Consider the following 25,076-nt stretch of genomic DNA (forward strand, 5'->3'; position numbering starts at 1 on the left):
TTCCTGGACAGAACCTCCTGTCTAACTCAAGGAGATTTTCAGCACAAGCATGTAGAGAAATTATCAAATGGAGAACTCTGACTTTAAGCAAAAAGTTAAAGGAATTTCATTTTCTAAGGGATGCACTCTGGATGAATATAAATATTAGCACCTTGACCACACATGTCATCTCTCTGAAAAGACAAGGTGCCTCAGTCCCACCCACTTTCAGCCAGTCCATTTACAGATGCCAACTGGACTGATGGTTGAATCTGTTCTGAATCTAAATGTTAGTCCCAACTCAAGTGGACACTCTTAATCAATGTAAGCCAGATAGATATTGATATACAAGTTACAATTGATTCAAAGGTTTCACTCTTCTTAGAATTAACATTAGAATTTAGGCCTCTTTCTTCAGCATCCTTCACACTGACACGCCTACATAGGGGGTACAGAACAGGTCACTTGGAATATATAACTCTGTCTTCCCATTAAGTAGAATGATAAGAGGGTAGTTGCTGCCCTCCACTGAACATCTATTCTTTGAGGTGACTGGCTCTGCCTAACAATAGGGCTGGCTCTGAACTTTCTTTTCAATGTAAGTTATGGAAAACAGCTCTCTCTGTGTGTGATTTTTGCACCCAGCCATTTGGACCAAGAGAGATTGTGTAGGTTCTCCTTCCCTGATTATGCCAGACCCACCAAAAAGGGGAAAAGAAAAAAGAAAGAAAGAAAGAAAGAAAGAAAGAAAGTGAAAGAATGATGGCTTCACTTCTTCCACAGCCCAAACACTCCATACAAATGCATAATTCAGCAGGAACCTCTGATGTTCTGGAAGGCTGGTCTACCTATGCATGTAACCTTGTAAGTCCCATCATATAACCATCTATACTTCTTAGCATATGTCATATCAGTTGTAGTTGTACTACATAGTTAAAGCAAATTCATATCACTTTAACTGTTATGACACCAACCTATCCTTGATGGATAATTTGGCAAGATAGAGTTCTCTGCTAGATACCTAGGTAAGTACAGTTCAGAGGAGTGTGGATTAGAGCTCTCTAGCAGAAAATTCCAAGCAAACTACAAATCCCACAATTCCATATAACCTGTAGTGCATTCCATTCTAGGATGAAATTGACTTTTTACTGACATGACCTTCATTCAATATAGCTTCTGCTGACTAAGGGTGGAAGGGAGAATCATTAAATTCAACAGCCCCATTAAAAGTAATTCCCCTTCCCGAACTTCAGGACTTATCGAGAGAAGAAATGCATCTTGGCACAAGAATTCACACATCTGTGGAGCTTACGGGCATTTGAAGATGCCAGCCACAGATGCTGGCGAAACGTCAGGATGAAACACTTCCAGAACATGGCCACATAGCTTGAAAAACCCACAAAAAACCCATTCTAAAGCGTTCCAGGACAAGAGCACCACCACCACCACAAGGGCCATCCCTCTGGCATCTGTCTGTCACCCTGCATACTTGCTCAAAAAGCTAATCCTCTTGCAGGTAATCCTCTTGCTCAAGACTCATAACAGTCTGTATCCAGACTACAGTACATGCATACATGTGTCTTCTGGTTGCCTGTCAACTTATGGCAACCCATAAATTTCATAGGGCTTTTTTAGGCAAGGAATACTCAAAGAAATTATTTTGCCAGTTCCTTCTTCTGAAATATAGCCTACAGCACCTGGTGCTTGTTGGTGGTTTCCCATCCAAGTACTAACCAGGGCTGGCCTTGCTTAGCTTCCAAGATTAGGTGGAATCTGGTGCCTTTAGGATATCTAGCCTGTTGTTTGGTGGTGTTGTTGTTGTCGTATGCACTTTCAAGTTGTTTCTGACTTATAGTGACCCTTAGGCAAACCTATCATGGGGCTTTCTTGGCAAAATTTGTTCAGAGGATGTTTGCCATTGCCTTTCTTTGAGGCTGAGATCATGTGACTTACTCAGTGGGTTTCATGGCCAAGCTGGGAATCTGTAACCCTGTTGTCCAGAGTCATAGTTCAATGATCAAACCACTACACCATGCTGGACCCAGACTACAGTACTAAATACATTCATCCTCCCATATCCATGGATTCTTGATCCATGGATTCAAGCATCCATGGCTTGAAAATATTAAAAGAAATTATAAATTCCAAAAAGTAAACCTTGATTTTGCCATTTTACAGAAGGGAGATTTTACTATCCATTGTATATAATAAGACATGAGCATCCACAGATTTTGGTATCCACTGGGAGTCCTGGAACCAGCAGATAACAAGGGTCCGCTCAGGGCCGGCTCTAGGTATTTGGCCACCCTAGGTGAGAAATATTTTGGCACCCCTGTCGCCCCTCATAACTATTTTCACCCCTTGATTTCCATTGTTTTGTTTGTTAAAGCTAAACATGACATAAAACTTAGGTTCCAATCTGTCGTCACAGTATTGAGAATGAGTCAAAAAGCAAATTGGGTTTTTACAGGTTAAAGACTTTTTTTTTTATTGCTGTGACATTTGGAATGGAGACTAATGAACATATATTCCTTTTGCAAACTGGTAGCATTATTCATTCTAATGATGTGGAAAAATCTGGATCCCATACCCAGGAATTTGTGGGGCGGTGGTGCTGGACCCCTAAAACTAAAAATCTTCACCCATGGGGCAGAAAAGGGTGTCGCAAGAAAGAGAAGAAAACCAGTAGGGTCACCAGTGAGAGGACCAGGGCTGCTGCCATACTGCAGAATTAATGCAGTTTGACACCACTTTAGCTGCCCTTGGCTCCCATGGTGACCAACTGTCCTAACCGCAAAGGAGGACAAGGCACCACAAAATGTAGGACTTTCAAGTAAAATGGAGGACATGACAAAGTAAAAGCTGAAACCCCTCATATAATTATAAATTCATGCTTCTTAGTGATGCTCAAAAGGGAGGACATTTTTGGAATTCCTCCTGGACAGAAGACTGAAATGTAAGATATACCGTGGAAAAAGAGGACATCTGGCCATCAAGCTAGTTCCATGCTATGGAGCCCTGGGATTTGTAGTTTGCTGTGGCTCCACTGCTCTCTGTAAAATGTCCGCCAAAAATCCAAATCCCAGGATTCCATAGCATGGAGCCAGGGCAGTTAAAGCGGTGTCAAATTGCATTATTTCTGCAGTGTTGATGCAGCCCATGAAAAAAGGATGGGAATGGTTCATAGTAGGCACACCAATTACAGTACAGTGCTTTAGAAATAAACTATAATAATAATAATAACACCAAGAGTGGGCAAGCCACACTCTCTCAGCCTCAGAGGAAGACCATGACAAAGCTTCTCTGAATTCATATTGCCAAGAAAACCCCATGATATTTTTTTGCCTTAGGGCAGGGCAGACCTCCTCCTCTTCCAGGACATGTCCTCCATTCCAAACTTCTGTCCAGAAGGTATTCTAAAACATCCTCCATTTTGAGCATGACTGAGAAGCATGCATTTACATTTCTAGGAGTGTTTGGAGCTTTCCTTGAGTCCTGTCCTCCCTTTTTCTTGACTGTCTTCCATTTTGTGGTGCCTTCCTTTGTGGTGAAGACATCTGGACACCCTGGGAAGAAGACCAAGCTTTTAAAGTGGATTGTTGGAGCCAGTGTGGACTAGTTGTTTGAGCATTGGCATATGACTCTGGGTTCAAATCCCAGCTTGGGCATTGGAAACCCACTGAAACCCATCACATTCTCTCATGGCAACCCTTCCCTGAACAAGTCTTTCCCTTGGCAAGAAAGAGAGGGAGAGAGGAAGGAAGGAAGGAAGGAAGGGGAAAGGGAGGGACAGGAGGAAAGAAAGAGGGAGGGACCCCACAACAAACTCCAACTCCCAGTATTCCATAGCCTTGAGCCAGAAAGAGTTAAAGCAGTGCCAAACCAGATAAATTCTCCAGTGTAGATGCAGCCCAGGAGTTGCAGAGCACAGCAAACTTCTTCCCCTCTTCCCTTTTACAAGCAGTGCCTGATAAAAATGCCAGGGTTGGGGCCTGCCAGCTGTGCCCACACACCAGCAGCGCCACAACAAACAGCTCTCTCTCTCTCCCTGCTCCTCACTTAGACTCTAGTCTGCTGGCTGCTCTGCTCGCTTCATCCTCTGGGCTCCAGCCACTCTCTCTCTCTCTCTTTCTCTCTCTCTGGGTTCCTGGCTCCCTTGCCACCCCGCTGTTGCCCCAGGCAGTGGCCTAGCTGGCCTATATGGACGGGCCGACCCTGGGTCCACTGTAACTGAAAACAACATGCAAGAAGCAGAGGCATAAGCACAAAAGGGGGGGGGGGCTCTTCACAATCCATTTGAAAATCTTGCTTCATTGTGTCCAACAATTCACACACAATTCAATCACTTTCATACCTAGAGAGATACACACACTTAACAGTTTTCCTCCCTTCTTCCTGTCTAATTACCTATTGATCAAAAGCACAATTTACAGCACAAACAAGTGTCCACTTTTGAAGTTAAAACGCGTTGACAGCATCATTACGGTCCTCCGCCTCGCCTGCTTAGCATCAGATTGATCGTCAACTCTAGAACATTTCACAAAGTCAATTACCAAGTTTTTAATCATTCCCTTTTTCTTTTAGTCACCGAGAGGTGCTGAAATCTGAAAGCAGATGCAAAGCACGCCAATGCACCATGGCGTTTGAGGTTTTCAAATCCCATTCATCCATAGCTATCTGTCCTTGGCACATCATCATTTTCTGTGGAACACAAGATTTCTTTCCACTAAGCTGCCCTTGTGTCCTTAGAAATATGAGGGATTTTGACTCCCAAGTCCCTTGTAACCAAAGGACTTAGAAGGCTACATTACCATCACTGCAACACACGCCCCAGTGAGTGGCATTTACAGAAAATCAATAAGCTCAAGTGTCATTTGGTTGAACTGGAAGTCTGTTGGCAGTGTCTGTCAAAAACCTTGCATTAAAGAAGGACATGTACGTGAGACCTCAGAGTGGTCGAAACCTCAGATCTATGTAACCCAGCATGGTCTATCACGACTGACCAGTGCCTCTTCAAGAAATTCGGTTTTCTAGTCCTGATGTCTTAATGCAGTTGCCAGCCCCAACTGGAACAGTTCTATTGAATAAATTGCTGTATGGTAAGCCAATACCATTATGTATTGGCTTATCGTACAGCAATTGATTCAGTAGGACTCTTCCAGTTGTTATTTGTACTTGTGCCAGTTTGCATAATGGTACTAATTTACCATTTCTTCATATGGGAGTAATATTTGGATTTTGGCCTATATTTGTGGAAAGAGACTTGGTAAACTGTAACAAAAGCAAGAAAAGTTGCACATGGTCTGCTATTTAATTTAATAGTTTTGGGAAATGAATAGGTTGATCTCTCCCCCCCCTCCCCACTACTAGGCTTGAAAATGACATGTACAACCCAAATACGTGGATGATTCTTAATTACTACACTGACTGCACATCTTCTTTGGCTAATAGGATCCACTTTTAATTGTTTTCTGTCTTTTTTTTCTCCTTAATGGTGAAAATCTGGAGGCCTGATTGATGGAAGTCAGTTAAAAACTAAGGCAGAATAGGAGGTTTAGAAGATCCAAATTTTCTGGATTTATTTAGCAACATGTTAAATTTGTCTGTTGCTCAAAGGACCTAGTGTGGTGATGAAAGATTGTGCTAGGCATATCCTGAAGGGAAGTGCTCACAATAGGATATATATTTTCATGTTCTTTTTCAGGTACCTTTACACAGTATCAGAGGGCCAGTCCTTTAATTAGATAGAATTCAAAGACATAGCTGTGTTACTGTGGAAAATTCAGTATGTAAAGGGATCTTGCAGCACCTTTGAGACTAACTGAAAATACAGAAGTTGGTAGCATGAGATTTTGTAGACTTGAAGCTACTTCCTCGGATGCATCTGAGGAAGTAGGCTCAAGTCTATGAAGGCTCACACTCCCCAATTCTTTCTTTTAATTAGGAAGAGGCAGGCTTCGCTGGTAGCAAGTTCAAAGTGGCATGAAAGTAGCAAATTCTTTGTTGTATATTTCCACTGTTCAGAGATGGGGAAAGAGGTAATGTGCTTTTCTGTCTCATGTAACTTGGCTACCCTTGGACACTTGAGTAGGTGGTGGAGAGAGCTACTTGCTGTCCTGTCTCAGGGAGCAAAATAGATTGGGTCAGCCCAGCAACATCATGAGAGAAAGGAGGAAAATGAGTTTTATAAGTCCCCCCCCCCCCCTTTAACTTGCTGCTGTATGCCCTTCAAGTCATTTCTGACTTCTGGCAAGCCTAATGTAAACCTGATTTTCTTGGCAAGAATTGGTCGGGGGGGTTGCCTTTGCCTTCCTCAGAGGCTGAGAGAGTGTGACTTGCTCAAGATCACACTCTCTTTGAACCCTGGTCTCCCAGTGTCCTAGTCCAACATTCAAAAGTACTACACAACACTGCCCCCCCTTCAACTACTGAGATAATTTATATTTCGGGGAGCAGAAACACACATACACTTTTCAGAGCATTAGTCCCAGAGTTCCAAGAATTCTTTTTTCCCTTCCTAAGTGATGGCTTGAGCTGCTATTTTAATACTGGAAAGGATTAACAAATTGCAGTCCTAAACTGAATGTATTTTCCTTAGAGATTTAAAGGCTATGGTGAAGGATATATATATATATATATATATATATATAATCAGCAAATGTGACAACAGATGACGGGTGGGTAGCTGGCTGTTAAATATTGTTTTGCTGTTGTCCATCATAAGCTGTTACCGCTTTGAAGGGAAGGCGGGGAGAGTTACATTCCGGTGGTTTACTTTGGAATTCTGAATCCCCCACTACCACCATCACCACATACCAATTAAATTGTCAGCTGACAGAAACAATTTGATTAGATATCTTAAACCTGTCACATGCCAGAATGATAAACAAGATGCTATGTGCAGCTGCTTCAATTGGGCTAATAGCCATCATTCGTGGATTCAGGATAACAAACTACATTTTGATGCTGGAGGGAAGAGTAAGGGAGGGCTGTAGCTCAGTTGTAGAGCACATGCTTTGCGTGCCAAAGATCACAGGTTCAATCCCCAGCATCTTCAGGCAGGGTTGGAAAACCTGAATACACACTACTACACAACGGTCGGTTTAGATGGACCAGTAGCCTCCATGACCAAGATCCTTTTCATTATGAACTTACACTATTATTGCAATGCCAGAGTTATAATGCATCACACATTTGTACAACTGGTCATGCAACCATACTTTATACTTCTGTTTTTCATTATGCATGCAATTGCTCCTCAACGTCAAGTAAAACGGAGGAATCTGACCACCTTCCTGAAGGTACAGTCACCTATATCTCCCAGATTTGGACACTGTGAGACCTTCCACTTATATCCCCTTATGCTGTGGCAACAAATGTGGAACCTTTTAGATCACTGATTCCCAAACATTGGTCCTCCAGGTGTTTTGGACTTCAACTCCCAAAAGCCCCAGCCAGCTTGATCAATAGTCAGGAGTTCTGGGAACTGAAGTACAAAACACCTGGAGGACCAAAGTTTGGGAGCCTCTGTTTTAGATGCCCTCATGGTTCCTGTGTAAGGCTTTATTCATCTTATCCCCCCTCCAGACATCACCACTCCATATTAATTGCTGCCACCACAGTCACCATGTCTGAATACCATGTCTGAACTCAATATGTAGTATTCTCAAAGGCTCAAGTCAACACAACATAATGATTTATTACACAGAAATTGAAAGCCAGTGTGGAGTTGCAGTTTGGGTGGTGGACGTGGACCCTGGAAATCCCCACCCCACCATGGAAACCCACTGGATGACCTTAGTGAAGTTACATTCTCTCAACTGCAAAGGAAGCCAAGGTCAAACCCCCTCCAAACAAATATTGCCAAGAAAACTCTGTGATAGGTTCACCTTAGGGCCAAGTCAGAAAGAACATGAAGGCATTCCACACTCACAAAACAGAAACTGAGCACAATATCATAGATTGCTTATTTAGAACATACAAATACTGACTGAGGCTAACACCTACATCTCTTATTCTCCCTGTCTCTCTCATATATATCCTAACTAACTCTCACCCTGACTCTGACTCTCCTCTATCCCTTTCTAGTCCTCAACCCACATTATCCTATATCATTTTCATTAAATCATGTATGCCAGCTGCACCATTTCACTAATGGGGGAGAGCAACATTTTCATCAAAAGGGACAAGATCCAAAACAAGGTCCTATGGACTGTTCTCAAATATGTTCAAGATTAATAAATAAATAAATAAAATTTTTATTTATATGCCGCCCTTCCTCCGATCAGGGCGGCTTACAACAGGTTAAAATACAATCAATAATACATCAAAACTACAGTCATATTAAAATACACATAAAATAAAATACACCCTAAAACAAACCAACAGTAAAAAGCCCCATAGCCCAGCCTCTTGGCCACGAAAGAGGAGGGAGGCCCACAGGATATTTATTCGGGGAATGCTTGTTGGAATAGGAAGGTTTTAAGGTCCTTCCTAAATTGGGCCAGGGTAGTCGACGAGCGGAGCTCTGTGGGCAGCGCATTCCAGAGGGCTGGGGCAGCTGTGGAAAACGTCCTCCGAGAAGTGGAGACTAACCTAGCCCCAGGCACCTTCAGTAGCTGCTGCCCAGACGTTCTGAGGGTGCGAGGCGGAATGTACGGGGAGAGGCGTTCCTTTAGGTATCCTGGGCCCAAGCCATTTAGGGCTTTATAGGTAATTACCAACACCTTATATTGAGCTCGGAAGCGAATGGGCAGCCAATGGAGATCTTTTAAAACCGGTGTTATATGGCTGGTCCTGGGAGCACCAGTGACCAGCCTGGCTGCCATGTTCTGCACCATTTGCAGCTTCCGAGTTTGGTATAAAGGTTGCCCCATGTAGAGTACATTGCAGAAATCCAGTCTCGAAGTTACCAGAGCATGTACAACAGTTTCTAGGTCCCTTTGGGCCAGGTATGGGCGCAGCTGGCGAATCAGCCGAAGCTGATAACAGGTGTTCTTGACCGTCGCATTCACCTGAGCAGTCAGGTGAAGCGACGAGTCAAGAAGCACCCCCAGACTGCGCACGGTGTCCTTCACAGGGAGCGTGACCCCGTTCAGGACAGGTGGAATCACCGCCATTCCTGGACCAGGAGAACCCATCACTAGTACCTCTGTTTTCTCTGGATTCAGCTTGAGTCGGTTTTCCCTCATCCATTAATGAAATATTCTCCAGTGTGAACACTTGCACAGGTTACTTGTACAGACCTCATAAGAAACATCGGACTGTCTGTCAACACAGTTATTTTTGGGGGGGCAGCAATTGGATTTGGGCTGTTAGTTTAATGCGCATTTTCATTAGAGCTTGGGGAAGATACATTTTGACTGACAGCTCTTAGAAACCTGAGTTGCCACACTGTCTGAGTTTAGAGGTCCACTTCAAAAATGTAGCTGAATCCTCCACAAAGTTCTGTTCTATCACCTATATTGGGAGAAAGATGAATCATAGAATCATAGAGTTGGAAGACACCGCAAGGACCATCCAATTCGACCCCCTGCCATGCAGGAAATCTAAATCAAAGCATCCCAGACAGCCTCTGTTTAAAAACCTCTAAGGAAGGAGATTCCACTACACTCTGAGTGAGTTTGTTCCATTGTTGAACAGCCCTTACTGTCAGGAAGTTCCTCCTAATGTTGAGGTGGAATCTCTTTTCCTGTATAAAATAATAACAACAACAACAATGTGAAATTGATGCTGGGTTCTTCAAAGCTATGCCCATGAAATGTATGTTGTGCCAGGTTCTACCAGGCTGCTAAGGCTTTGAGCCCAGCCCCAGCAGTCAACTGCATGTCAGTTGTCCGTGGATCAGCCTTGCTAAACACAATAAATTTGTTATGAGAAGCACAGCTACCAAGTGAGAATCTGATCATAGCATCTAGGCACAGAATAATTGCAGTCTGCACCAGTGAAGGATGCACCTGCATCAATGGAATAACAGATCTCCCATGTGTTCTCTGCATGTGTAGAACCAGTGAGATGACAAGAATGAAGGTCCCCCACCCCTGCATCTGATCTGATGTCAAGGATCAGTACACTCAGCGGCAGGTTGTGTGACTCTGAAAACATTCAGCTCAATCTCAAAAACAAAACAAAATATCACCCATGAATTTGAAGAGCCAGATACAGGAAACATGGTATAAGTTAGTTTGATGATCAGTTTCTAGGTGTCAGGCTGGCTAGAAGAGACTATGTGACAACTCTCACAGCAATATGATGTTCAGCCTGAGATGGTTGCTCTATATATAGACCCTCCTCTTGGCTCCCCAGATTGCCTGATTCAGAAGTCATGACTCTCTGTAGCAGTGTTTCCCAGCCTGATCCCCTCCTAATACTTTGGACTACAACATACAACATTTCTACAATTGGCCATGCTGTCTAGGGCTTATAAGAAATGAAAACCCAAGTATCTGGAAGGTGAGAAGAAGATGACACTGATCTATTAAAGTTTTGCCATGAAACTGCAAGACCTGGGAAAGCCATTTTTCCATCTCCCAGAGAGACTAAGTGCTTTGTTGCTGACAGATCTGGAGTGAGACACCCAATACATTGGGATTGAAGTCACTAGCCTATTTATCTAAAAAATATGGAGCTTCCAGGGAAAATCCAGGATGGAAATCTTGCAGTATTAAGGTGTAGTCTACAGAAAATCCAATAGGTCACAGAATGGAATTTGGTTGAGCATGGACTGAGATGGAGGCCAGGATCCTATTTGGAACCAGCAGAGAGTACCTCTCCTCGGGTATACTTATGCATAGGTCCTATGGAAGTGTGAGGGTGTGAAGGTGACTGAGCATGCAGTGATGCCAAGGAAATTCTTTAGTAAAACTCTGTGGCCAATCTATGGCTGTTTGGGTCAGGGGACAGAACAGTGCCTCTAGGCTAGCCCACTGCCTTTATGTAGCCAGGCAAAAAATGATCACAGAATATGGTACTGCAGCAGAGGGCAACTGTGAGATGTTAGGGGACCGCATTAAACACCTTGAATACTGGGGGGGGGGGGGGGGGGGGGGGGGGGAGAGACACTCTCCCACCATATCCCCATTGCAAAATTGAAAAGAAAATCTTTTTGCCCTCAAATGTCTCTTAACACCTTTTAGGGCCTATGGAAGGCATTCTCAGAATTTTGAGGGGGGGGGCATTTTAGGCTCAGGACAAAGCTTTTTTCAAAATAGAAAATGACCTGAAGTCTCTTCCAGTTTACTTCTGGTTTTTTAAAAAAGGCTAGTCCTGGGCCTAATAGGGCCCAGAAGAGGGGAATGACAAAAATACCCCCACATCCTCAGAAGGCAATTGGGGACAAAACGATTTGATCCTGGGTGGCCCAGAGCATAACAAAAACAGCCATAAGGGAGTCCATGCAGCCCGCATTTTGCCCATCTCTGTGGTACTGCAACATTTGGAAAAAAAATCTCATTTATATTAGAATACATCAGCTACAATTTTCTGGTCAGAACCTAAGAAGTCAGCATTAAAAGGAGCTGTGGGTAGATCCTAGCCAAATTTCTAGATTTCCAAACCTAAATGCACACATTATGGCAGAATGCATTTTTACCAAATGGGCTGAAACATCACCTTGAAAGAAAATAGTCCTTTCACCTATACCTTGCTGTCTCTAAATGACTTCTTTCCATAGGTGCAGAATATACAGTACCGAGAACTCCTCGCATATTGTAACACACTTAAAGGAAGAAAATAAAACCAAACATCAACCCAGTAATTACAAACCCTAAAGATTCATTTTGGCAAACGTAGTTTTTGCTCTTGTCTGATGATGAATACTGATTACCTCTATTCCCCAGAGGAACCGAAAATGACTAGTGCTTCAATCAGAGATAGAGAGAGATGAGAGATCAAGATAAATGAGTGCATTTGAATTGCAGATACACAGTGAGGAAGTTGTAAGACATTCCTTGAAAGAGTTTGATCTTTTAAAAAATATATTATGCTCCTTCCCACTCCCAATAATCTTTCACCTGCTATTGAAGGCAGAACCAAACCTGCTGCGTATGGCTAGGAGCCAGAGATGGTTACGGTTTTGCTGATCTTGTCAAACATTTCTGCTTTACTGAAAATTCTCCAGAATTCTATTCTAAAAAGACACCCTAATATTTTGCCTCAGTGTGTTTCGATTTAGATGAAATCTTGCCCCAAGTCATCCCTAAGACTTTCTGAGTATACAAATACACAGCAGAGTTTCACCCACTCAGTCAGACATTGGAAACATTAGACACTCCAGATGTTATTGGGCTGCAGCCCCATTCATCCCTCACCCGTGTCTTTGTTACCAAGAGCTGGTGGGCATTGCAGTCTAACAAAGTTTTGCATTCCAATGGACATTCTCACATAAAAACTGCTATATAGGTCTGTTGTACCTGGGCTTTCCACTCCACCAAATGCATCTGATGAAGTAGGCTCAAGTCTACAAATGCTCATGCTACCAACTTCTATCTTTCAGTTAAAGTCTCAAAGGTGCTGCAAGATCCCTTTGCATACTAATATTTGGACAGGTATGTATTTCCCATTCCATTGTGTCTTGGTTCACTAGGAAAAGAGAGACTGTGTGGGTAATTAACCATCCAGAGGTCAAGAAGCCAATGAACCAGTCAGTAGCTGGGAAAACTAAGAAAGCAATCACACAACATTTTTTAGCACCATAATGCAAATCATCACACTCATGCATTCCGGGCTTGTTATTCATACTCTGCATCTATGCGCATCTCTGTGAGTTCGACTGTTCACACATGCAAGCATTCAAATACAGATGGAGTTGATGATGTGAATGCATTCAGAACTCCTTTTTTGGTATGCAGCCTTTTATCCCGGGTCTATTCAGGTCTATTCACATCAGTTATTCACACTACTGATGATATAGATTTGAAAAAGAAAAAAAAAAACCTCAGGAAAAACTCCAATATCAATTATCCCAGATTAAGTGGGTGGGTTGACAGACCCCCTCCCCCCAAAAAATTAATCAGTTGCATTCAGGATGTGTGTGAACAACGGAGATTTAACCTGGATTCATCCTGGATTATTTTCACAGTGAAAATAACTCCTAAATCAGGCATAGGGAGGCTTGGGCAAGGGAGGCACAGGAGTTCCAAGGGTCCAGAAAGCAGAGCACTGTCTCGGGTGTCTTTTCTACAGTGGAAGATAGGTACTGCTTCCAGTGGTACTTCTGCTGCCTGCCTTATCTAGGCAGGCTGACTGTTCAGTGAGAACGGTTGAGGCAGCACCACTTTAGTTGCAGGTATGTCAAGCCTCTCCACCTATACTGCTGTATTTCTGCTGTCCCAGAGGGAGGTATGGCACTGTGCTAAGGAAAAGCAGGAAAGAGTAGCATGGACTCAAGATATCAGAAAGACTGCCTCCATTTCTATAAGCCTGCCTGGAATCTGAGGTCTTCAGCAGAGACCTTGGGTGAAACTACACTGTAGTAATAATGCAGTTAAGATACCACTTTCAGTGCAGTAGCTCCATCTTATGGAAACCTGAGATTTGTAGTTTTACATGACCTTTAGTCTCCTCTGCCAAAGCATGCTGGTGCTTCACCAAACTACAAATATCAGGATTCTGTAGGATGGAGCAATGGCAGTTAAAGTGATGTCGACCTGAATTATTTCTACAGTGTAGATTTGCCCAAGGTCTCTGCAGAGGCCATACCACTTTTTCAGCTACTTTCAAAATGCCCTGCTTTCTCTCCCCACTTTAACTCCCCCTCCCCACTTTGTCTTCAGTTTATTTCAATTGATGCTGAGTTCAAAGTACAAAAGAAGTCCACACTCAGTTTCTTGGGCTGGGAAGAATCTTGTCCTTCCCAATCGGTTCATGCAAAAGCAAAGAGCTGCAGCCTCTCCTAGCTTTGTCTGTTCTTCCTCACTAAAAACCTCCACCATCCTGACAATACAGTGGTACCTCGGGATACGAATTACCCAGCTTACGAATTTTTCGGGATACGAATAAATCCCATAGGGATTTATTGTTTCGGGTTACGAACGTTTTTTCGGGTTACGAAAAAACGCCGGCGCTGTTTTAAATGGAGCCGCGGCAGAGCCGCGGCTTTTTTTCCCATTAGCGCCTATGGCAATTCGGGTTACGAAGGTTTTTCGGGTTACGAAATTAGCCGCGGAACGAATTAATTTCGTAACCCGAGGGAGCACTGTACTCTGATGCTGTGCAACCACTTGTATCTCATTTTTCATCTCTGAAATGTTAGAGGGTGGGGGAAAGAGATGATTTGCAAATATTTTCAATAGAAATAAACAAATCAGGTAATATTATTATTATTATTATTATTATTATTATTATTATTATTTATATCCCGCCTCTTCTGCTTTGAGAATCGAGGCAGGTAACAGCAGAGTTAATACAATATACAACAATAAAAACAACAAAGCCCACAAGGTAGTCTTGAATAAATCAATATTTGCTTTCCTCCCTTTTATGTTCCTTTAGCTCCATGTATCTGAATCTTTCTTCATAGCTTCTAGAAACCCTACTACTCACAGTTCCTAGACCAAAGGGATCCTCAGCTAATTGCACCATCTAGTGTTAAATCAAGGCAAGAACGTGGGGGAAGAATTTTTAAACTAATGTCTTTTTTAATAATGACTTCTTTCTTTTTCTTCTTTTTTGGCATATCTGAAGACAGCCTAATCCCTGCAAATACCTCTTTCAAGTGGAATTGGTCCTATACACAACAGCAGAAGCAAGGAGACTGATTTGCTTCTGACAGTGGTCACCTGAACTGCAAAACTGACAGCACAGTATTATTCTGAACAAGTACTAGTAATCTGGGATTCATGAAGAGACAAAGAAGTTTCTTGTTATTCAATGAGATAATTCTGGATTCTGGATTCCATGTTCTCATTACCTCTCCCCACCACCGGAAACACTTACTTCACAATGGGGGAATCTCAGTTCAGTATTGATAAATTTCTACCCTTTGATTCCACATTAACTGTGCTATAGAATCCCGGGAATTGTAGTTTCATAAGATACTTAGAATTCTTCGACAGAGAACTCTACTGCCTTGCTGAACCACAATCCCAAGTTCCATAAGATGCAACCATGACAGTTAAAGTGGGATCAACGTGCTATAACTCTGTGGAAGACACTACTGAATTTCAAGTCTTTATACTTATTCTCCAGGGTTGGGTATGCTGGGCCTTTGGCACAAGGTCCTCTTTAACAGTACTACTGTCTCCATAATTATTTTGCTCAAGTAACTATGAGTTCCTTCTTTAATTCAGTGCTGAGGTGTAGGTAACCTTATCATTAGCATACCCTCTAAAATTTCATAGATGAAAATGAGGTTGCATGTGGTCAAGCAACATCACAGTGTGGTCAAGATGACAACAGTTATTAATGGGGAAGACTGCACAAGCTAGGAGAAGTTGCAGCTGTTTGCCTGTACCTCCTGAGAATGTAAAGATTCCAACTTCCTCTTCTCCTTTGAGGGCTAATTGAACACAAAAGTACTTTTGCATATTAAACTCGGTTTGCACCCATGGAAACAAACCAAGGACAACAGGGGAAAATGGGAGGAGAAGAGAGAAATTGGGACATTTTGAAAGCAGATGAAAAAGTGGGATGGCATAAGCAGGACCATCCTTGCCAAATGGACACAACTGGAAGGTATAATTAGGCTGAGTGGACACCATGGCCATTAGGCAGAAGGCAAACTGATGACAACTTTTTGGCTGTTCATCCTGAACTCTGTGGTTGTTTCCCTCTGTTGGAGGGCAGAGTTGTATATTCCACAGGACCAATATTGGGCCTGCTAAACTGACCTGCTTCCTTGAGTGTGGTGGCAGACACCATTCCATTATTGATCTTGGAGTAGATCACCAGCCCATAGCCCAGTCAAGGTTCTATATGTGGACTAAAATGCAGATGCCATCTTGATGGCCTCAGTCAGAAAAAGGTCTTGGGCTTCACTTGCTTTAGTGAACAGGCTCTCAAAATGTTCCAACGGTCACTGCTGGCCAAGGGTATTCCATCCTATGAATGAGTACAAGGCCCAGGCCGAAATGCAAAGCAGATATACTGTACCCCAAATCCAGATCTAGCAAGTACATTTGTCTATCCAAAGTTCTCAGTCATTACTTGATGAACTCAAGCAAGGGAGATGTTCCTCAGTTGCAGGCAAAGCCAGAAGTACAGTCTCCCTAGGCTAATCCCATGTTTTCCTCTTGTCGAACAATCACAGCACTTGAAGTTACAAAGTACTATTTTCTCCTGTGCTGAACAAACTTCTGAGATCTGAGTGCACAACACAGCCTTAAGTCACCTGTTCATCAAAGTTTAGGTCTGTGGAAGCTGGTGACTTGCCAACTGTCTTGGGGCTGAGACTCCAAGCATGTTATAGTCTAAATTTTTAAGGCAGCTATCTCTAAAACCCTATTTATTATTTATTATTATTATTAACCTTTATTTATAAAGTGCTGTAAATTTACACAGCGCTGTACATACAATCTTTATAATTGGACGGTTCCCTGCCCTCAGGCTTACAATCTAAAAAGACACGACACAAAAGGAGAAGGGAGAGGTGGTGGGGAAGGGGCCTCTCTAGTAGGATAATACATATAAAATACTAAAATAAATCCAGCTTCTCCTTTAAAATTCATATTAAAGCCTAGAACGGATTCACCACCCCACTGCCACAGAAACCACCACAGACCCTGAGATTCCAGCATTATGCTCTGCAGTTCTTGGCAGGAGAATATAAATTATCAATCTTGGAGTCATCTGATATTTAAGATTCTTAGACAGCAGCCAATGGCTATACTTCCCCTGGGCTCCCTCTCCACAGCACTGGCTTGACAATTGTTTAAATTCCCCACAATGCTCTGGATGTGGTATTGCTCCAGAGCATTGTGGGAAATCAAAATGACAGCACCAAAATAGTGCCACTGCCATCCGATAAGCCCATGAAGGAGATTGTTGGTTGTGGTGAGGTTCCATGAGTACTATGCTGAGAATCCTCTCAGTTCTGATGTCTCTTGCAGTCCAACCAACCAACTTTCTTTTTAAAGATGGAAGATACATTTATTTTCCTGTTCCACCAACCGTTAATATACTTAGCCAAGTGTTATCACACTATCATATGTGTACCGTGTTTCCCTGAAAATAAGACATTGTCTTATATTTATTTTTCCTCAAGAAGACACACTATGGCTTATTTTCAGGGTATGTCTTAGTTTTATTAAGTATGGTACAACAATCTACATTTATTCAAATATAGTTAAGTCGTCTTGGCAATAATTGGCAATAATCTTTGAAAACTCCTGGAGAACAGGAGAAGTGCCAGCAGATTGGAGGAGGGCAAATGTTGTCCCTATCTTCAAAAAGGGGAAGCAAGAGGATCCAAACAATTATCATCCAGTTAGTCTGACATCAATACCAGGAAAGATTCTGGAGCAGATCATTAAAAAGAGAGTCTGTGAACATCTAGAAAGCAATGCCATAATCACAAAAAGTCAACACGGGTTTCAGAGAAAGAAGTCAAGCCAGACAAATCTTATCTCATTCTTTGATAAAGTTACCACCTTGTTAGATGAAGGGAATGCTGTGGATATAGTATATCTCGATTTCAGTAAGGCCTTTGACAAAGTTCCCCATGACATTCTTGCAAATAAGCTTGTAAAATGTGAGCTAGATAAGGCAACTGTTAAGTGGATTTGTAACTGGTTGACCGGATGAACCCAAAGGGTGCTCAACAATGGCACCTTTTCATCCTGGAGAGAAGTGACCAGTGGAGTCCCACAGGGCTCTGTCCTGGGCCCAGTACTGTTCAACATCTTTATCAATGACTTGGAGGAAAAAAATTGGGGGCATACTTATCAAATTTGCAGATGACACCAAATTAGGAGGAATAGCTAATACTCCAGAGGACAGGATCAACATTCAAAATGACCTGAATAGACTAGAAAGCTAGGCCACAGCTAAAAAAAATGAACTTCAACAGGGAGAAATGTAAGGTACTGCGCTTAGGGCGAAAAAATGAAAGGCACAGATATAGGATGGGGGACACCTGGCTTAAGGAGACAACAAGTAGACCACAAGTTGAACATGAGTCAACAGTGCGATGCGGCAGCTAACAAGGCCAATGTGATTTTAGGATGCATCAATAGAAGTATAGTGTCTAGATCAAGGGAAGTAATAGTGCCACTATATTCTGCTCTGGTCAGGCCCCACCTGGAATATTGTGTCCAGTTCTGGGCGCCACGATTCAAAAAGGACATTGAGAAACTGGAGCATGTCCAAAGGAGGGCGACTAAAATGGTGAAAGGTCTGGAAACCATGCCCTATGAGGAACGCCTTAGGGTGCTGGGTATGTTTAGCCTGGAGAAAAGAAGGTTAAGAGGTGATATGTTAGCCCTGTTTAAATATTTGAAGGGATGTCATACTGAGGAGGGAGCAAGCTTGTTTTCTGCTGCTCCAGAGACTAGGACCCGGAGCAATGGATGCAAGCTGCAGGAAAAGAGATTCCACCTCAAAATTAGGAGGAACTTCCTTACTGTAAGGGCTGTTCGACAGTGGAACACACTTTCTCGGGGTGTAGTGGAGTCTCCCTCATTGGAGGTCTTCAAATGAAGGCTGGATGGCCATCTGTTGGGGATGCTTTGATCTGGATTTCCTGCATGGCAGGGGGTTGGACTGGATGGCCCTTGCGGTCTCTTCCAGCTCTATGATTCTATGATTCTTCTTCTGGAACATTGTCATAACTCTCCAAACCCGGAATTCCATCATGAATTTCTTGCAACTCCATTTCCTTTAGAACCATTGGCCCCAATCTTTCCATTCTCTTCCCAACCCCTTCCATTCCGCACCTGGCCTATCACTATGTCTTATTCTCGGGGTATGGCTCATATTGTGCAAATGCTTAGAAATCCTGCTACAGCATATTTTATGGATATGTCTTATTTTTGGGGAAACAGGGTATATATGAAGGTGAGTACAGCACAGACAAGAATTCTTTTTAATCACAAAACTCTCAGAACTTAAGTTTCAAAATAAGAACTGAAAGGCAACAACAGAAAACAGCTCAGCAAACAACAGGCTGATGATGGCAACCACAGAGCTCTTTCTTCACACAAAAGAGTGACAGGTTAATTCTTGGAAATTCTAGAACAGAACAATATGCCAGTCTTTCACCATTGCCCCAAAGAAACTGTTTGCACAAAGTGGCATGAAAGGCGAACTCCAGACAAGACATACCTATCTTTTAGCTATTCTCTTCCTTTTTTTCATTTTCTTTAATGAGAGGAAATGCAATTTACAAACCTTCAAAGGTGAGATGTGCGATTGAAGGACGTATCCATGGACGTTTTCTATCTGTGATAAATTCTTTTCGGAAACGTGAACTAGTTCTGGCCCTCTCACTTCATGAGTTAAACGAGGTAAAGAATGATCGTGTGGAGCATCTTCATCTTGGTAGCGATACTTCTAGGAGGCAGAAGGAGAGAGAAGAAAAGAACTGTTAGGGATCATGGGAGAAACATTAGTAAGTCTTCCATCATAATGATTTTCATGAACACTGGAGAATAATGGTTTTGACATAACTCCTAAGTATCTAGAATTCTTAGAGAACTCTGCTGCCTCACTGAACAACAATCCCAAGTTCCATATAATGCAGCCACAATAGTTAATTGAACCAATATATAAATTAGCTGGGTGAGGGCAAAGTATAATCTATGGGTTGTGCCCCCCCCCGATCTTTTTTTGTGGCTTCAAAATATTTTTTTAAATGTTTTTGTACATTTTTCTTTGCTCCCAAGTGTTCCCAAATTCCTCTAGAAGGCATGGGGAGAGCTTTTTGCCATGTTTTTGACCTCTATCCCCAGCGCATTATAGGATCAAGAGAGGCTTTTTAAAACAACATACAGTGAACAGGAACCAAATTCCTATTCTACTCACTTCTCATTGTTTTAAAAAAGAGGCCTCTCCTGGGCCTAAAATTGTCTGAGAAGAGCCAAAAAAAAACACGCAAACCACTCCCTGGCAAAAACTAGAGCAGATCTAGACACAAAATCATCAAAATTATTTCTCAGCCTTTTTTGGCTTCCCGGTTCCTTCCGAGTTTAGCAACGGTCTTCACAGGAGCTGAGAGAGATTCCCCCTCCCGTGGAACAATATATTGTCATGAGCTACATCTGGTAGCTGAGCAGCAGAAGGGGCTGAGTCTATGTACTAGCCCAGCCAAGTCTCTAGGCCATCTTTGAACCCCCAAGAGGTAGACTCACCCCAAAAATATCTGCTCAGCTGATCAGAGCATACCCTACAATAGATTGCTAAATGGGCTAATTCAACATCCTCCAATTAGAGTCTTAGGCCCAGTATATATAGGCAGGAAGCGGCATGCCAGCACCAATTCTAGGGTTCAGAAACGCACAGCAACTCCACGCTCCCAAGCCCTAGTACATACATGTGTCACCATCATGGCAGCCTCCCATCCACATACTCTTTAATTTTACTGACTTTGTACAGCGCTGTGTATAATTACAGCGCTTTAGAAATAAAGTTTAATAATAATACCTTCTTCCTCTGCATGCACGGCTCATCACTTCCCTAACCAGCTTTAAGGCTGAGCTGAAAACCATATTGTTTAGGGAAGCGTTCTCAGGGAATTTGTGATTGTCATCTGGCTGTCTGATAATATTTGATATGAAGTGATTTGTTTTATATTTGATGTTTTTAATTTGTTTTTTCTTTTCTATATGGTAATTTTATCTATTCCTCTTTTTAATTGTTATTATCTTAGAGTGTACACCTTGGGCAGGCTTTTATATACTCTTTAATTTTACCGACTTTGTACAGCGCTGTGTATAATCACAGCACTTTAGAAATAAAGTTTAATAATAATAATAATAATAATAATAATAATAACAATAATAATAACGTATGCGACGTGCAGCGTACGGACGTCACTGGCAGGAAGGGGCATCATAGGGCTGCATCACAGCTTTTATGACATCTCAAAAAAGAAGCTGCTCCAGGTGGCTTCTTCCTGCACGGTTTGGTTGCTGCAACAATGATGCACAGCAAAGAGAGACAGCGTTTTGCCACCCGTCTGTCCAGGGCCTTAGTGCTCATCTACATTTGCCAGAATACCCCAGGCTGCCCCTAGAATATTCGGGCCTCAAATTCTCACTGAATCCATCCTTCCCTGATACAGGTTATCAGCGAACAATGAGCAACTGCCTCCCCACAGAATCTCTGCTAGGTGGTCAGTGCCACTGCTGTGGGCATGAGTTGTTCTGAGGTCAAAATGAGGTGCCCAGCCTCGCTCTGACCAGTGATGAATGCCTGCAGAACTACTTGGAAGGGACTACATGGGAAGGAACTGCCCATCATCACTGTATTTTGCTTAGAGTTTTCTGGAAAACCCAGAGCAAGTCTTTTTAATTCAGAACAAGGCATTGAAACACCGGATTGGGTGTGGGTGTTGGCTTAACAGCTCAGACCCAGTTCAGGATTTTGGGGATGACTAACGTAAACAGCACACAGCCAGTCTTGGGGGAATTCAGGGTGTACAGGTAATCTAGACAAGCCCATAGACTTTAAACAGTAGCACTGACTTGTTGGTTCATACTGAAATTAGTACCACATAATGTGCAGAAGAAAACACACATCCAATAGGACAAAAATAATAAAAGTAGCACGAGTGTGGTGTAGTGGTTTGAATGTTGGACTATGACTCTGGAGACAAGGGTTTGATTCCCAGCTCAGCCATGAAACCCAATGGGTGACTTTCAGCAAGTCATATGCTCTCAAAATCATGGGAAAACAATGACAAACCTTCCCTGAATAAATCTTGCCAAGAAAAACCTTAGGGTTGTCATAAATCAGAAATGAATTAAAAGCACACACCACCACCATCACCACCACACACTAACTATACATACCAAGTTGACTTCACAAAGCAATATCCAAGACCACAGGTAAAAACATCTAGTCATTACACCAAAACAAGGTTTAACATACATACAGCAATCATGATAAAAGGTAAATCTTTCCAAAAGAATGCAAAACATTCACAAAAGTGAGGCAATAAGCAAGTGGCAAAAGTTATTTTTATATGCACAACCCATAACAACCAAGATAGTCCTAATTAGCTGATCTGAGGCCTAGAGTTCAGAAACCTTTGGCAAAGAAGTAGTTCACATGGGAAGCCTTTTAAGGGGGACAAAATCATTCCCAGTTGCAGAGTCTGACTCTAGCCTTTCCTAAACAAAACCAAGGCCTTGCAGGTGAAAGCAATAATTAAGCCAGAATCTTTAGGCTTTATAGGAACAGAAATCTTCCATTATCTCATAGCAAATTAAGGTGGTTTTTTGTTTTTTGTTTGTTTGTTTGTTTGTTTTTTGTCATTTGGTATAATATCTTTGATTCTAGTGCCTTGGACAGGTAAGGACCATTAGATTTACAAAAGATCTGTTCCTGATGGAGATAAAAAAGAGTGTTTGAACTGGCTTGTTGATACAGATGGATGAACATAACTATCTACAGTTTTTCACTGGTCTTGGGATTGTAGCTATGAGAACTTTTATGATGAACACTATACCACTTTACCTCCAAACTAGATGATCTCTGATCTTGCCATCTCCCATTCACTCGTCTCCTAATCCTGAAATGGCAGTCTCTTAGGGCAGGCCTCCAAAATGGATGACCTGACCTACCAAGCCAAACACAAACTCGTGGCCAGATGCATACAGAAGTCAACCAAGATGAACAAATGTTCCTGGTTTGGGTATAGTATCTATCTATGATAACACTGCCATTATCCTTAACTTCAGTATTTCCATCAGTATGTGCAACAACCCTGCAAAGAGGCTGTGCAACCAAGCTGTGCAGACAGTTCAGTGCCAATTTAATAAAGAGAGAATGCAATAGAAAGGGGCCAGCACAAAATAAGATCACAAGAGATATCCAGTGGGTGTCACAGAAGTTATATATTGAGTCTGGGGAAGTCTGGAACATTCAAAGCCAAGGTTCTAAAAGCATAGCATCCCAGTGCAGGAGGACACACAGACAAGGGGCTCTGGTGAGAAGAGATAGCAGTGATTTAACCTTGGGGATGGTTGAATTTCAGCAATTGCTTAAACCTCATTCATTCCAGATATTGGGGGAGGTCAGAGCCTTACTCTAACCTTTCCCAGTACCTGGCAGCCGAGCTAGCATGGTATGTATCATCTAGGAATTTAAGAACTACAGGCAAAGGATTATTGATGGTTCCACACACACACATCAAGGATGTGAGCTTTTCACGATCTGGCTCCACAATTATAGAACAATCTTCCTTTGTAACTCTGGCTGCAGTAAGATCTTACCCATTTTTGCAAAAGGTTAAGGGCCTTCCTCTTTAATTTGCTGGATTAAGCTGCTGAGTCTGCCTAAAGTTGCTGAGATGAATAGTGACTGGTTGGGTGGTGGTGATTTCATTTTTAGTATATTATGGTGTTATGTTCTATTGTTTTTTCCTTGATTAAATATGTCTGATGTTTCACCCTTTGGTGAAAAAGGCATGTACAAATAAATATTGTTGTTATTATTGTCATCATCATCAGTGGCCAGATGCAAATATTTATCCAATATGAACTGAAAAGGAAGAAGACAGGAAGAGTGAACCACAGTGTGGATCCTCTTCTGCCAACTGATGAGCCCTACCTGAAAGAGAAGGTGTAATAGAGATGTATATGAGAAGAAATTAGGAACTTGAGGTTCTTAGTGACTAAATCCCTTGCTCAAGAGTTCAAGTTAGAGGAAAACCTGTGCCTTGGTACTGAAAAAAGCAGATAGCTTTCCAAGCAACTGGAAAGTAACAACACATGGCTGGTGAGCTATATTTATTCAACCTGGAAATTCTCAAGTCATGCAAAAGCAGCCTAAGAGTTGCCCACCCTTTCCTCCAGTTAGTTGCTGTCAAACAGAGCCCTCCACCTCCTCCAAACATGCATGCACAAACACACACACACACGGCTTCAGAGCTTTACAAAAGAACAGGTGGATGATGAATTCTAATTACAAATCAGTGCCTGCTACAAACGGGGCATCATGTACTGCCAACCCACAACAGATATTTTAAATCCCCTGTAATTACCTCTAATGGAGCTGCACAGACTGTGCTGCTGCGAGCTATTAAATGGAAATGTGGCCATCTTTAAAAAGCACACACATTCCCATTTTGTTTGTTTAAAAACATTAAATAGAAGCAGCAATGTTGCAGGGCCTGGACTGCTGCTCTACTAGGATTGCAAGCAAACCCATTCCTTGAGATTTCAGGATCAAAACCTGAGGGTGCTGGTCCTGGTGATGTGAAGGGAACATCAGGCAAGGGTTGGGAGTACGACTGAAGTATTTTGGGGGCACCATGTTGTGGAAATGGGCATGTGGGGAATCCAGGTAAAACCCAACTAACTGGGTAATATAGCATCTTATAACTTTTTAAAAGATCAACAAAGATTTCTCTTGAACAAACTTTCAATGCACACAGACTAAACTGTATCTGTCCGGTCAAAAAAAAAAAAAAAAAAAAAAAAGGAGTTTGAGAAGACCCAGAAAGGGTGCAGGTTGGAGCCCAACATGGGGAGAACATAATGAACACTGCACTGAAATCTCTCCCTCAAAGTTCCCTTCCTGTGAAAGAGACTTATATTTTTCTGCTGCTGGGCCATGTTCAGACCCTGAACCTTTCTTCTGCACCCTCTGAAGCCCTAACCAGTCCTCCAAAGACTGGCAACACCCTCCCTCAATTTTGACAAGTAATTTCCTCCCTATGCACTACAAATAATATCCTCTAATTGCATGAAAATACATTTTTTTAAAAAACCTTCAAATACACTGAATCCCACTCTATCCCCCAATACTTGTTTTCCTCTAGTTTCTCTCAAAAGGGAGTTCGCCAGGTAGGTCCAGCTCCATCAGGACTAGCCAGAAGGAAGAAGACACCGCCCTCCATAACTGCCACCCGCTGGCCTGAGAGGGAGTTCACCAGGCAGGTCCAGCTCCATCAGGGCTAGCCTGGAAGAAGAGACTCCGCCCTCCATAACTGCCATCTG

The 25,076-nt window shown here is 42.4% G+C and overlaps 1 protein-coding gene across 1 annotated transcript in view; it reads right to left on the minus strand.

Annotated features, from left to right (window-relative positions):
- The window catches only part of LOC121925147 (disks large homolog 2-like), a 1,073,267-nt gene that overhangs the window by 395,624 nt on the left and 652,567 nt on the right, over nucleotides 1–25,076 (minus strand). The window contains exon 7 of the mRNA XM_042456961.1: nucleotides 19,303–19,464. Within this exon, the coding sequence (XP_042312895.1) occupies nucleotides 19,303–19,464 (162 nt within the window). The remainder of the gene's footprint in view (nucleotides 1–19,302; nucleotides 19,465–25,076) is intronic.

Source organism: Sceloporus undulatus, chromosome 3, assembly GCF_019175285.1.
Source record: "Sceloporus undulatus isolate JIND9_A2432 ecotype Alabama chromosome 3, SceUnd_v1.1, whole genome shotgun sequence".
Lineage (NCBI taxonomy): Eukaryota > Metazoa > Chordata > Lepidosauria > Squamata > Phrynosomatidae > Sceloporus > Sceloporus undulatus.